The sequence below is a fragment of the Tasmannia lanceolata genome, unplaced genomic scaffold (genome assembly GCF_043159265.1).
Source record: "Tasmannia lanceolata isolate RefF3 unplaced genomic scaffold, GAP_Taslan_0.1 ptg000020l, whole genome shotgun sequence".
NCBI lineage: Eukaryota > Viridiplantae > Streptophyta > Magnoliopsida > Canellales > Winteraceae > Tasmannia > Tasmannia lanceolata.
In genome coordinates this window covers 9,181,049-9,196,825 of record NW_027518697.1, presented here as the reverse complement: position 1 = coordinate 9,196,825, position 15,777 = coordinate 9,181,049, and the positions used below count along the sequence as shown (strand labels likewise).

Sequence of the window (15,777 nt, the reverse complement as noted above, 5' to 3'; positions counted from 1 at the left end):
AAAGATGAAGGCATTTTGCTCATTTTTTTGAAAGATAGGGTTTTTTTTGTATTGTTGTATGAAATAAGAGTGTTTTGGTGATTTTTGATAAGGTATATGTATTTTAATCATTTTCTTTGAGAAAAGGATCTTTTGGTAATTTTTGATGACGTAGGGGTATTTTGGTTATTTTTCATGAGAAAAGGATATTTTGGCCATATGCTATGAGATAAGAGATAAGGGTAATTTGGTAATTTTAATAAGGTATGAGCATTTGTATAATTTCTTATCAAGGGATTTGCTAGCATCCATCGCAGAAGGCATTTCACGGATGATCTGTTGCATCTGACAGCAGCCATATAGGCTTACTTTTCAACAGATTTTGTCTTCATTTACTCTGTGGCTGCTGTCAGATGCAACAGACCATCTTTGAAATGCCTTGTGCGATGGACACTAACAAATCCCTTCTTATGAAATATGTGTATTATACAATTTTTTTCCTTTTTTAGCTTTTTTGAAATTTTCACGTTTTATTTCTTATTTTCTCTTTTTTTTTAATTTTTTCTCAAACTTAATACATAGGGATTTGTTGGTGTCCATCGCAGATGGTCTATTGCATGTCAGAGGATCCACCTCATGAATGAAGACAAAAGATGCTGTAAAGTGAGCCTGTGTGGCTGCTCTGACATGCAACAGACCATCTACGATGGACGCTAGCAAATCCCTAATACATATACACTTTCTATGACATAGGGTTATTTTAGTCAATTCTCCATGAGATAATTGTATTTTAATTATTTCCAAATGATAGTGGGATTTTGATTATTATTTTTATGAAATATGGGTATTTTGGTCATTTTCTATGAGATAGGGTATTTTCTTTATGAGATATGTCAAGACAGTGGATCTTTCAAGGTAGACCCAGATCAGATTTTCCTTATGTTTTTTTATCAACTTCTCACCATCTTTCAATGTCAAGTACCATCATTATAAATTATAATCTCTCTCAAGCTTTCTGCGAGGATTTATATGTTCTCTCGTTGCAAATGCTACAACCTCTGTTACCTGCAGAAAGTCTACCAAATCAGAGTCTTCTGTGTAGTTATTAGGTCCTTTAGCTTCCCATGATTGAGTTAATGAAGCTCTTTGACCAATACAAGTTAGATAGTGTTGGAAAATTTGTTGAGGGTACTGTTGATGATAGAAAACAGAAACTTGTTGCTTCAAGGCGTGATATCACTTTCCTTAAGACAAGATTCGCCCCCACTAGTAGTGTGCAAAGGGGATCCGCGAATTGCCTCCAAGATACAATGAAGCCTAGTAGGGAAGCCCTACTAATGTTTGATGACGAGTTAATTAGGCTTGAAATTTCGGAAGGGCATTTCGGGTTTGATTCCGCTAGTGCTACGCGTCATCAAACATTAGTAGGGCTTCCCTACTAGGCTTCATTGTATCTTGGAGGCAATTCGCGGATCCCCTTTGCACACTACTAGTGGGGGCGAATCTTGTCTTAAGGAAAGTGATATCACGCCTTGAAGCAACAAGTTTCTGTTTTCTATCATCAACAGTACCCTCAACAAATTTTCCAACAATCTTAAGACAAGAGTTAGAAAAGGTAGTGCTTTATAAGCCCTTCTCTTTCTTTTCTCTCATCCGATGTGGAACTATCTTTTTCAACTACACTTCTACATCCTTTTGTAAAAGCAAATATTTCCAAGAAAACATTTTCTTTTTCCCAAACGCTTTTGATAAAACATTTTCCAAAACACTAAAATATGTAATATACATGATTTTGAAAATGCAAAATCACTAACAATCCCCCACCATTTTCAAAATCAAAGAAAATTTTCTCATCAGGCTTGGAAATCTTATGCATAGATGAAGGTATCTCTCGATTTGAACCTTCACTTAGTGAGGACATATCAAAGTTAACCAGAATTGCATAGTAGACGTATCTTTGAACTAGCTATTCTATATGATTAACCGGATACGTCTCACACACAAGATTTCACCTCTTTGGGCAATTTCTAAAACCGACACATGAACTGGCCTTGTGTCTATATCTTGGTTTCATGAGCGCTCTAGAGACTAGCCAGGTCTCATAGGAAGCGGCACCACTCCCACACTCACATAGGTAGGCTTATCAAGAGTGCCCCTGTAACTAAAACACTCCAACACTATGTTATAAGCCTATTAAGAGTTTAAATACTCAGCCTTCTCATTTTAAACATTACAGGTACCAGGCACTTTACCTTGGGATGGCAAATAATACAGATTATAGTGCTTGCAATCACTCCATATGATGTACTTGGACTCATTGAACTCAAGACTTGATGTTTATTCAAGTGTTGAGTTGATGTTCCATCATTGGTGACTATTGGTTAATGGCTTTAACCCCATCCCTAATGATGTTTTACACACCAGATCTCTTGCAAGAGCTTTAGTGAATGGATCGGCCAAGTTTTGGCTCGATCTCACAAAATCAATAGTTACTACTCCATTAGTAAGTAACTCTCTTATAACACTATGTCTAAGTCCTATATGTCTGAACTTACCATTATAAACATGATTATATGCCCTTGATAATGTGGCCTGACTATCACAATGGACATAAATCGATGGCATTGGTTTAGACCATAACGGAATTTCCAATAACAAATTACGAAGCCATTCCGCCTCTTTACAGCATGCTGCCAGAGCTATAAACTCTGCTTCCATAGTTGAAGTTGTTATGCATGTCTGTTTCTTAGAGGCCCAGGAGACTGCTCCCCCACCAAGGGTGAAAATCCACCCACTGGTTGATAAATGGTCTATACGCTCAGTTATCCAACTAACATCAGAGTATCCTTCTATTACAGTTGGATACCCACTATAACATAAACCATAGTCTATAGTTTTCTTTAAATATTTTAAAACTCTATAGACTGCATTCCAATGAGAAAAACTAGGATTACTGGTAAACCTACTAAGTTTACCTACAGCATATGCTATGTCTGGCCTAGTACAAGTCATAGCATACATAAGACTACCAATTACACTAGCATACCCTAGTTGAGAGATAGTCCTGCCAGTATTAAGATACAACTTTATATTTGGGTCAAAAGGTGTTGAAATGGGTGAACATTCAAAATGGTTAAACTTTTTAAGAACTTTCTCAATATAATGTGATTGTGTTAGAATAAGACCATTGTCCTGTCTTATGATTCTAATACCCAAAATCACATCAGCTTCACCCATATCTTTCATATCAAAGTTTTGAGAAAGATATGATTTAGTACTTTGAATGCTTGCAATATCAGTACCAAAAATTAACATGTCATCAACATATAAACAAATAACAACACCTTTGCCGCCCTTAAATTTACTGTATATACATTTATCTGATTCATGTATCTTATAACCATTTGACACTAAGACTTTATCAAATCTTTCATGCCATTGTTTAGGGGCTTGCTTAAGCCCATACAAAGATTTGATAAGCTTACATACTTTATGCTCTTGGCCTGGGAGAATAAATCCCTCAGGTTGTTCCATATACACTTCTTCATCAAGTTCACCATTTAAGAATGCGGCTTTAACATCCATCTGGTGAATGTGAAGTTTGTATATGGAAGCAAGGGCAATCAACACTCTAATGGTAGAAATCCTAGCAAGGCTGTCGGTTTTGCTCTTCAATGGGGTCTTCTCCCTGAATGCTTTGAGTGTAACAAGCATGGAGGTCATTGGAGTATAGATGAGAGGAGACAGAATTTCAATTGCCATATTATGAACAGAAAATCCATTTTCACATCCTTGCCTATTTGTCTGAAAATTATTCTTTTCATATCTTCACCATCACTTGACTTGTTACCAGCAGAATTGGAAAAGAAGCAGAGAGGATTTCACAGATATAGATGGTGTTTCTATTAGGGGTAAAATCGGTATATCCGGTACCGACCCTCAAAGCCATTCTCCACTACTCGACCAGGACAAATCAACCGCCACAAGCTACACTCGTTAACGAATCATGCCCTCAACATTTCTCCTTTGTACGGCATCGAACCTCAAAATGAGCCAAACACAATGGCGGGAATCTCGCCATTATGCGACCAATCCGGGCTACCGTTACGTTCAAGGCGCAACATTCAAATTCAAAACATCCCGCCTAGGCCACCGTCCAAGATCTCCGCCCAGAATCACCGGAAATCATATCTCTGCGATCTTATCCTCCATCCATCACGCCCCACGTGGGCTCAATCAAAGGCTTGATTGATATCTTCAAGATCGTAGACCTCCACACAAGCAAGGGCGATTGGAAATCAATTCTCCTTCTCCTTCTTTGGTCTGGTAACTTGTCTTGGCCCTCCCCCTATCCATCGTCCATTGTCTGTGATTGCCTATCTCTGACTTGAGTGTCGAAGTGGCCGTCCGGAGCCACAACTCCGGGCCCACTGACGCTTTTTCTATGAGCGCAGGACTACAGGTTCTGCCAAGCTAGTACGTGCAGTAAGATTTTGGGCGTCATCAGTTTCTAAGAGCATTTGTTTATGTATAATCATTATAACATAAAAGGGTTGGACTGGAAGTTTTGACAGGATTTTTGCATGGCTCAATTAATTTTATTGAGTTTTTAATGGGATATGTTCTTTTGTTTTAGGAGGTCCACATTTCTTTCATGATTGGATTTTCCACTAATCTTCTTCATAATATTATTTTGCAGTTACACTGAGGCTAAAGAAGGCCAGCAACAAGACCATTATAAGTATTTTACTGCCCATATAAAATAATTGTTACTTCTGATCAGTTGCTTCATTTTTCACTAATTGAAATATCATGATTCTGTTCTTTATTATATCTATGAAAATGTGCTTCACACCTGAAGCTTCTTTCAAAAAAGGGCTGACAAATACATCCATTAAACATTGGTTCTAAGAATCATCCCTCCTCTTTCAGGTCAGGAATTGTGGCCCTCGTAGTATGCATTATCGCCTTCATTCTTTTTAGGTGTCGTTGGAAACGGCTCCATTTCAATTCATCAGCCATCCTTTCTCGTAGCAAATCATTAGACCCCTCTTCCAAACAAGACCTCGAGAAGTGTGTTAGGACTCTTTTGAAATAAGGGTTATCTAGATTAGGGGTCTTCTATGAGATTTACGTGCCAAGCGCTTCCATTATTGATTGAGATTAAAAATACAAGATACCCAAATGGGTCTGCAAGCAAGACCTTAAATAACACAACAATTATTTTTCTTTAAATTTACATTGTTCAATTTGTCATTTATCTAAGAGTTTGATTTTTATACAGGCAAGCTCCATGATGGGTGCTCTGTTGCAGTCAAGCGCCTATACGAGAACAACTACAAGCGTGTCGAACAATTCATGAACGAAGTTGAGATCCTCTCCAGCCTACGCCACCAAAACCTTGTCTCTCTATATGGGTGCACCTCCCTCCATAGTCATGCGCTTCTCCTTGTCGATGAATATGTCCCCAACGGCACCGTGGCAGATCATCTCCATGCCGTCCACGCACAAACTGGGCCTCTCACGTGGCCTACCCGAATGAGCATTGCCATAGAAACTACTGGTGCACATGCATACTTCCACGCCATCGAACCTCCAATTATACACCGTGATGTTAAAGCCAACAACATTCTTCTAGACAACAATTCCCATGTCAAAGTTGCAGATTTTGGCCTATCTTGTCTGTTCCCCCTGGATGTCACACATGTATCTACTGCACCACAATGAACACCTGGCTATATGGATCCTGACTATCACAAGTGCTACCAACTTACGGACAAGAGCAATATTTATAGCTTTGGAATCGTCCTTGTCGAGTGTATATCGTCCAAGCCGGGCGTGGATATCTCTAGGCATCGGGACGAGATCAATTTGGCTTACATGGCAATCAACAAGATCCAAAATCATGCCTTGCATGAGTTGGTGGACCTGGGTCTCGGGTTCGAATCGGATTATGGGGTAAGTAGGATGATTACTTTGGTGGCAGAGTTGGCTTTTAGGTGTTTGCAAGAGGACAGGGAGGTGAGGCCTTCCATGGAGGAGGTTTTGGAGGTGCTGAGTGGGATTGTGAGTGATGAGTACCCGACGAAGAAGGTAGAGGAGGTCGATGTTACATCCGATGCTGTCAGACTGATTATGAAAACTCTGTCGTCGCCGGATACTGTGATGGATGAATGGGTCAGCAGGTCTACAACACCTAACACTCATGGGTAGTGATCACTGTTATTCCTCTCCCTCTGTTTCTCTCTCAAGAATTCTTTCTAAATGAGTTGTTGCTTGTAATGAGTATATTAAGCCATAAGATGCTCCAAGAGAATGCTTATGGTATGTTCTATCTTTTACTGTTTTTGGAGGTTTCAGGGGATCATGAGAGATTAAAAAACCAATAGCTTTGAAATTGAGGGTAATGTAAATACTAATGGAGTTTCTCTAGCGAATACTGGTGTGCAAATTTGTGGGGGGTGATTGTTTTTATTATATTGGTTTTAATTTTAATTAATATGGTTTCTATGATTTACTTGTGCAGAGAGAAATGAAAATTGAAGTAGAAAACCTCCCTTTTGCCACCCAAGTTTGCAAGTGTTCATTTTGGTTTAAGAGTTCTTCAAAACTCAGCTTTGCCACATTGATTTCCTTTGTGTTCTCAAAAGGGAAATGATATCTATACTCTCTTCTTTCAATAATGGTTCTAATGCGGGTGCTTAAGTGAGAAGAAGAAGAGAAATTAGAATACAAGATCATATCCAAGAGAAGAACATTGAAGAAGATCGGCTAATGAGGCAGCGGATATCTTAGCAAAGGAAAGGGTACATAGGGAAAGCATGTTGATTGTTGTTTCTTAAAACATATAATGTGGCAGATTCTGTAATTGCTTTACTTTCCACTTATGTACTTGGTGTGGGACCTCTTGTCCCAACCCTGATTATTAATGAAATTGTCATTTTTCACCCAAAAAAAAAGAAGAAAATTTCCCCAAAAAGATAACTTGAAAATATAATCCAAGGCAAACTGGAACAAATAGTGCTACCTCTCCCTGAGTTCAGACCTTCCGTGGCTCATCTATGGAGAACCATCTCTTATGATCATTGACACTGTAGAAATTTCTTGAGATGATCTTGCAGGAGACAATAGACTTGGGTTAGGTGGCATTTGTATGTTCTCAAGGCTTCCTTCTAGCATCTCCACCACGATGTTCATCGAAGGCCGATTCTTCGGATTAGTCTGTATACACCACAAACCAACTAAGATCATCTTCCTTGCAATTTTCTCTTCTTCCGCTGTAACTCCATCCAGTCCTAGATCTCCGTTTAAATCCATGCGCTTGTATATCCAATGAGGAAAATATATTTCACTAGTATTCTCCACTCCGGTGTCAATGTTCTTTCTCCCTCCTACCATTTCTAGAACCATCATTCCATAGCTATAAACATCAGACTTGGGGGATACTCCTCCAATGTTTCTGCAGCCTATCTCAGGAGCAGTATATCCAAAAGTTCCTCGCGCACCCAACAGTGATACGGTGCTCTCTTTCGTTGGGCATAACTTAGCTAGTCCAAAATCTGAGATTTTAGGACAGAAGTCTTGGTCTAGAAGAATGTTATGAGGTTTTATGTCCAAATGCAAAATGCGCGTGTTACAGCCACGGTGTAAGTACTCAAGTCCTCGAGCAATTCCAACTGTAATTTGGTATAACTTTTCCCATCCCAAAGGATCTTCTTTTCTTGGTTTCTCAGAGTAGATGAACTTCTCGAGAGATCCATTTGGCATGAACTCATAGATAAGTGCTCTCTTCAAACCCTTGGCGCAGAAGCCTAAAAGACTTACAACATTAATGTGAGAAGTCCTACTGATACTTGAAACCTCGTTGATGAATTCTTCTCCATTACCCTTGGACTCACTCAAGACCTTCACAGCCACCAGACGGCCATCACGAAGCTTGCCTTTGAAAACACTACCATATCCGCCTTGGCCTACTTTATCTCTGAAGGAACTAGTAATCTTCTTGATATATGAATAAGAATATCTTTGTGGACCGAGCAATCCATAGCCTCGTATATAGGCTTCCACATCTTGAGTGTTATTTTTTCTCTTCTTACAAAAGAGGATTAGGTTGTATGCTGGGTATTTCATGCAAAAGAGGCAGATTACGAGGCATGCGAGAAGGATGCTCCCAACTCCAGTGATTACACCTGAAACAAGAGGAAAGGGCGTCAGAAATTGTGTTCAACCTGAATATACTGCAACGTACATGGTGCTAACTGCTCTCCCACATTATCCACAAATGCCATTGTCCGCTAATTTTAAGAACCTTTTTTTAAGGGTAAGTTTGGGTGTCTAACCCAGTTGCTTTTGGGCTCAATCTGTGTAGAAGAATTCAAAATTTGCATAGTTTATACAAAAATTGGACCCAAAATGCAACTAGGTTACACACCCAAAGAGACCCATGGAATTTTCCAGATTGCTATTTAACACACGAATTGCTCAGAAAAACAATTGGGTTCCATTTCAAAATTCCATATAAATGACCAGCATGTTGTAATATGGGCGACATCAAAGCACACCTTAATTTTAGTTCTGAAGTGAAGCACTAAATTTGGAATTTCATGGGCTGCAGGCAGAATGCATTGAATAAGATCTTGTAACCAATTTAAATTACCCACATGCCACACAAAATGATCTACATTTGTTTATCAAGGAAACACCGCACAAAAATTGTATCCGCCTGGATCCTGACAATCCAATATCAAATGAATTTTTTCCATTTGATTGGATTGCCTAACTGGATACCTTTTGGTCACTAGATGGGTGGGGAATCTCACTGGACTAGTGCAACTTTTACTCTTTGGCTCATTCTTGCAGGATGGCCTATTTGGATCATCGTTCTCGAGTGCCACATTAATGATTTTGATGGGCATAGTATGTGAGGTCTACTACTGTGTTATTGCTTGGAGGATAGTGCCACTTTCATTTAACTCTCCCACATTCTTTGTGTTTTCAATTCTCTGTTTTATCTCTGGGCAAATTTGAAATGCTAGAGCGGAAGCCAAGTTCCAGTGGCATCAATATATCTCGATACAAAATCATTAACAAAACTAAAAAATGGTAGATGACTCTACCCAATACCCAACTATAATAATGAATTCTGGTTCAAGGACTTCAAATTCTGCAAATTTGTAGGAAAGAAAATGTCTTTGACACTATTTTGAAAAACTCCTAGGATCATCCTAGTCTAATCACTAGCCCCCGATCAAATTGGATCTCATTGAATGTCGATGGTGGGTGCCGAGGTATAACTCCCTCCTATTCTGCAACTTTTCTGTTTGTGTTCTGTTCTGAACTTGACTTTGTGTCCAATACGATTGAAAACTTTCAAGCTATCTTCAAAAGTATCCAACTTGCCATAGATAAATTCCTGCTTCATCCGCTTTGGATTGAAGCGGCTCCTGCTTCCCATTCAAGGTCCTTTCCAAGAAATACAAATCCTCAAAAACTGTGAATTGAAACTTCTCCCTTCTCATATTCACAAACTTGAAAATATATCACACCTTCAAAGAAGGTGATCGGACCGCGGAGTGACTTTCACACAAGCGAGTTTCATCCTTACTTATCTACTCTGCAGAGATCGAAAAAGTTGTCGAAGATGATGCCTCTCGATTAAGCTTATTCCAATTTGGATATTCTTGAGTTTTTGTATCCTTTATTTTGGATGAGTCTCGTTTCTCTTTTGGCAGCTTTGGTTCGTGTTTTCACTTGTTGCCATATCATTTTCTCCTTTTCTAACATAATTCTTGCTTATTTAGGAAAAAAAAGGAATTCTTAGAAATTGTGCATTTTTGTAGACGAACCCAACTAGTGTCATGATTGGACATAGTCAATTTGAGCGGGGTAGATTCTTTCACCTTCTTCATGAAAATTTTCTAAAGGATTCATTAGCCAACCCCAACTAGTTTGGGACAAAGGTGCAGTTGAGTTGTGCATCTCCTTGTATGGCTTAATTGTTCTTCCTGTCTGTAGTTAGCTTGTATTGGATTGATTACTTGTCGTAATTTGACTCAGCATAACATTGGACCTTACACGAGCGGAAGGCAAGAGTTCTTCAAGCATGTTATAAATTCATCATATGGTTAAATAAGTGGGAGTAATGCAGTTCTGGATATGTCCAAATCCATGATGGAGGTTCTTGGATAAAAACTTCAAATATCATACAAGTGTCCCACTGATATATTTATGCCTTGAATTCTATCCCATATATAATCCTATGACCCCCTATGATTACATTATGAGCTTGAAAGGTTCTTGTTTGTGGTCTACCTGGGTCGGTTTATAATACAAGTTTCTAAGCTAGTGACTATTCCAGTACCAAACCACTTCTTACATCCAGCAACTCTATCGTGGACTAATGACAAGAGAGATGAAATGTTTCATGTTCAATATGCTAGTGCAATGGGATGCATTATGCATGCTATTGCAGACATTTTACATGCAATCAACCTGGTTAGTCATTACATGATGAACAGAGAGAGAGAGAGAGAGAACCATGGAAGAGATGGGCTTCATGGAAAACATTGAATTCCATACGCTAGAACCTTCAAAGGCTAGGGTTGCATTCTAGAGAAGGTTATTGTGGTGGTAACGATTCTTGATGAGGAGTGCCCAAAGATTATAAGGAGTCATTTCCCTCGAACCCAATTTCATAAAAACACTCTCATCACTTTTTAACACTGTGGATTCAAGACCACCTGCACAAAGAGTCATACAAACTAAGTTCCAAGGCACTTGGGAAGAACACCCACCCGTAAGTGTTCGCAAACAAGAAGATTTAGAAATAACTCAATCTAATTTATGATTGGTTTAACAATCATGAAGACATGGACTCGATGAAAAGAAATAGAAGATTGGACATTCTTGATCAAAATGAGTTTTCATCTATAAGAGAGTAAATTTCTACATCAACAAAGTCAGAGATGCCTTTTTTCTTTGGTTGACCACTACAAAGGGGACCTCCAAGATACTTGAGAGGGAATATGCCTCGATAAATATGTATTTCTTTTTTCTTTTTTTTTAGTTGATACCTTTTCTTCTAGTTGTAGGAACTTTTCAGAAGATAATTTCGCTTTTACATATGTTGATTAGTTGATTGGCTGCTTGCTGAAAGGGAAAAGAAAATATAGAGCCTTTGACTTTTCTACAAAGAAAGGAGAATATCATCCATAAAGAGCAAATGACTTGGTAAAAAAGAGGGCTTAATTTTCTTGGAGACTACAAGGTGATTTGAGCTTCTACTAAGGGCTCCCATAGAAAAGATGAAGAGGGATTGGGATAGCGGTTGTCCTTGACAAATACCATTAGAGGTGTTGGGATAAGGATTGGTTTACCCGTAGCCCAAAGAAACGCCCACATAGGTGGTGGGCCCCCCAACAAGCTAAATGGATAAATGCAATTAGTTAGCATGAGATATTAGAACTCTCGTTTTGGCTTATCTTGATAAGCAATTAGAGTTGGACTTGGGTGGGGTTCCTAGACTCCTATCTTGATAGGGAGCCTTATAATCCCGAACTACTATTATTATATAAGTAGTCGATATCTCTAGAAAAGATCATATCATGAGACGTCTACCAAGTTTCGTTCTCTCTCTCCATACTCTCTCTAGAGCCATCATCCATAGGCTCTAGGATTTGTGATCGTGAAGAACAAAGGAGCGACTCTAGTAGCCTCTCCTACGACAAACAACGAGATCATTACCGGATTGATTGCGATATCAACGGGCTGACTCGCTAACCCTCTGTGTACAAGATGGTCAGTGATTGCTTATTTTTATAACAAGAGGCATTAAAAAAAGGTGTCAAAGCCACAATCTCCAAGTTCTTTAGAGTCATCAAATCACTGGTGGTCTCTCCATGATCCTTTTAGGTGAAAACATGGGTGCATAAGAAGATGCTCTCACACTTCTCAAGGAAATGTTTGGAAGAGGGGCTTGAAGATTTTATATGGGAGAGGATGGTTGATGAAGTGGAATGGAGGTGTTTCCATCGATAACAAAAAGAAGAAGAATGGAGGCGCTAATGCATACTAGGAGGATCCAAATTCTTGTGGTTACTCCTGAAAGAGTGATATTACTAGGAACCAGTGTTTAATCTAATCCAATATACGGTGGTGCATAATGTGTGTCCGTAGAAGCAAACGAGACCGTTGCAACTTGTGGGTCTCTTCTATCCCCAACTATACTTGGCACATGTATATTGATTGGAACTGATCGAGATGAGGTTCCTTTCATAGACTAGCCAGAGGCAAAATTTGCAGCCAGACTAGGTTAGAAACATCCATTTGGCACACAATTCTGCATGGGGTCCATTGAAATGAGACACATCTATTGACTAGTTCGCATATGGTAGAGATTTAAGAGATTCTGCGGAACACCAATCAGACTTTAAAAAATTAACAGATGTATTTGTCACCCCTTATTTTGATAGAAGATTCAGCTGTGAAGAACATTTTTAGAAGATTCTGCGGAACACCAATCAGACTTTAAAAAATTAACAGATGCATTTGTCACCCCTTATTTTGAAAGAAGATTCAGCTGTGAAGAACATTTTTAGAGTAAAAAGTTAAAGATCAGAATCCCGACTTTCAATTAGTAAGAAAATAAAGCAACTAGTCAAAAGTAACATGTCCTTCACCCTTTTCATTAGGGAGCCATAAGGTTGAGAGAATGGTTAGCGGGCTGTGGTAGGGAAATTACAATATGAGCAGTAGAATACCTGTAATGATCTTGATATCAGCCTTCCCTTGTCTCACTGCACAATCATTACGTGAAGAAGATCAGTACAAAACCAAATCATGAAAGACATCTGCACCTCTTATGAAGTTATAACATTAGCTTGTTTAAATAAATAAAAAAAGATCAGAGGAAACAATAAATATAAGCAATTAAACCATGAGGAAACAATAAATATAAGCAATTGAACCATGCCAAAATCTTGTCAAAACGTCCGGTCTGACCTTTTTATGTTATAATGAGTATATATAAGTATGTTCTCTTAGAAAAAGCCTTTATAACTGTAAAATCACTCTCCTTGTGATTTGATTCTGCAGGTAACTGGTGTAGTGATGGTGCAGAGATGAGAAGCATAATTTCAGTAGAATAGAGAAGAATGTGAAAATTGGTTTATTGCTCATAGTATGGCATCTGAAATTCTGTCTCCTCTCATCTATATTTCAACGACCTCCCTGCTTCTAACACCCAAAAACATTCAAAGAGAAGACCCATTGAAGAAAAAACTAACAGCCAACAGAGAAAAGAGCACATCATCAGACCGATGATCAAACAGTGGTCGTAACTCAAGAACGGGAAGCTGGACCTAACAGCTACACAGAAGACTGATGTGGTAGACTTAATGGAGGTAACAGATATTGTAGCTTTTGCAATGAGAGAATATACAACTCCTCCAAAGAAAGCTTGAGAGAGAGAGAGAGAGAGAGAGTATAATGATAGTGCTCGCAATTGAAGATGGAGAGAATGTTGATATATTTTTTGGCCCCATGAAGGTAAAGATGAGGAAATTCTGACCAGGGTATAGCTTGAAAGATTCAATGTCGTGTCATGTTACATATCTCGTATAGGGTTCTGTAAGGTAAGCCTGTTTTTTTAGAAGATCTATAATTTCCTAGCATTTGATATGAATAAAATTGAGTCTAATATCTATTGAGGAGATAACTCTAGAGAGGGACCATCAGTTCGAGCAAAGAAGAGTGTTTGTCATGTTACCTATCTATATTGGGTTTTGTAAGGAAAGATTGTTTTTTAGAAGATCTATAATTTCCTAGCATTTGATATGAAAAAGAGTCTAATATCTATTGAGTAGATAACTCTAGACAAAATATAGTGGGATTGTCAGTTTGAGCAAAGAAGAGTGATTGAACGCTGATGTAGGACACTTTCTATTTTTTTGTAGATTTCTTTTTAAGTTAGAATATCTAATTTTAGATAATTTAGGATCTTTGATGGATTAGGATTAATATATGATTAGGAAACAAAAACTCTATAAATATAGAGTTGTATATATAAAAATCAGGAGGAATGATAGATACAAGGGAGCCCTTGCATAAAGAGCCAAAAAGGGCTTTTGATTGGATCCACCTCATCAAATGTAACTGATTTTACTTTTTCAACTAATTTTACAATGTAACTGAAAATGACGTGGATCCAATGAAGAGCCCTTTTCTAGCTCTGTATGCAAGGGCTCCCTTGTATCTATCATTGCTCAAAAATCAGATCTTGAATGGAATAAAATTTCAATTTTCTCATTATTCCTTGAGGATTCTGTTACGGTCCTGAGTGGGGGCCCACCTAGGTATGGGACTGGGTGGGACCCAGCCTGGTATGGGATAGGTTTAAAGGTCCTTGCCTAACGTGTTCCATTAGCTCTAGAGCTTTTGGCGTATTGGTAAGGTACCTAACATTTGGTATCAGAGCAGCCACCACTTCTCGTGTTCGAGTCACAGAAGGGGCGACCTGTGGAAACGGCTACCTGTAAAAAAGGCAAGAGTGAAAGTCGTCACAGAAGGGGCGACCTGTGGAAACGGCTACCTATAAAAAAGGCAAGAGTGAAAGTCGTCACAGAGTGGACCGCCGAGGACAGCGGATTAGGAAGTGTGATGGAATGTTACGGTCCTGAATGGGGGCCCACCTAGGTATGGGACTGGTGGGACCCAGCCTGGTATGGGACTGGTTTAAAGGGCCTTGCCTAAGATGTTCCATCAGCTTTGGCGCTTTTGGCGTATTGGTAAGGTACCTAACATTTGAAATGATGCGTGCAAGAACGTGGATTCTCCAATAAAAGCTGCAAAATCTCCCCACAAATAAATCTCCTACTTTTTATGCTTTTCTAATTATTTTATTTAGTTGTGGTTGATGTTAGTTTCCTTATTTCTCTCATTTCTACTTATCTTTTAGTTATTCTAATCTCCACGTATCTATAAAACATAGGTGACGTTGGTGTATTTAAAGATTGAGTTTATCATTAATAAATGGAAGGGAAATTTATAGCAAAAACAGAAACTATGTTTCTAGGAGAGTAATGGCTCCTCTCGAATTGAGCCTTTAGGAGGTACGGTTGCCTTGAATCAACCATCCCCTTCTCTATTCTATCTTTTATTTTTCTTTATTTGTGTTACTATCAATTAGGCACGTAACAATTGGTATCAGAGCGGCCGATTTTGCACCATGGCTGCGTCTTTGGGGTTTTGGGATTTCATGCATGGAGATCTGCAGGAGATTAAAGCACTGGTTTTGAAAATGATAGAAGGACAACAACGATTTATGGATAGCTTGAACAAAATCGGCATGATAATCGAGGAAATGCGCAACTATGAAGAAAAGCAGAATCTTGAAAATGTCAGTGTTCGAGTAGAGAAAAATGTGAAAAATGACGCCAGATAAGACAATTTAGTTGAACACCATTGCAAGCCTCATTTTGATTTTATCGACCTATTTGATCATTCCATCCCTTAGAAGAGCTGCTATGAAAAATCGTCTTTTCTTCCACCATTGATCGCAACTTATTTCGAATGTGAGATTCAAAAGATCATGCTCATTATTTATGAAGAATATGAAGGCATGGCGGCAATTATGTCATTCAACAAATTTGTAACCAGTAAGATTTGGGATCCCTGTGGAATAAAGTATCCACTCTAATAATCCAACCTTGAGGGCAAGGTTGTTTCTAAGGGAAGGAATGATACGTGCAAGAACGTGGATCTCCAATGAAAGCTGCAAAATCTCCCCACAAATAAATCTCC

General features: G+C 38.7%; 1 protein-coding gene and 1 pseudogene across 1 annotated transcript in view; one reads left to right on the top strand and one right to left on the bottom strand.

The window, feature by feature from the left end:
- Nucleotides 1–5,163: 5,163 nt before the first annotated feature.
- Nucleotides 5,164–6,219, top strand: LOC143853742 (LEAF RUST 10 DISEASE-RESISTANCE LOCUS RECEPTOR-LIKE PROTEIN KINASE-like 1.1; annotated as a pseudogene).
- A 527-nt stretch (nucleotides 6,220–6,746) lies between these two features.
- Nucleotides 6,747–15,777, bottom strand: part of LOC143854443 (LEAF RUST 10 DISEASE-RESISTANCE LOCUS RECEPTOR-LIKE PROTEIN KINASE-like 2.1) — a 31,833-nt gene continuing 22,802 nt past the window's right edge. Inside the window, exons 2-3 of the mRNA XM_077364425.1 lie at nucleotides 12,738–12,773; nucleotides 6,747–8,168 (exon numbers count right to left, since the gene is read on the bottom strand). Of these exons, the coding sequence (XP_077220540.1) occupies nucleotides 7,039–8,168; nucleotides 12,738–12,773 (1,166 nt within the window). The 3' untranslated portion in view covers nucleotides 6,747–7,038. The remainder of the gene's footprint in view (nucleotides 8,169–12,737; nucleotides 12,774–15,777) is intronic.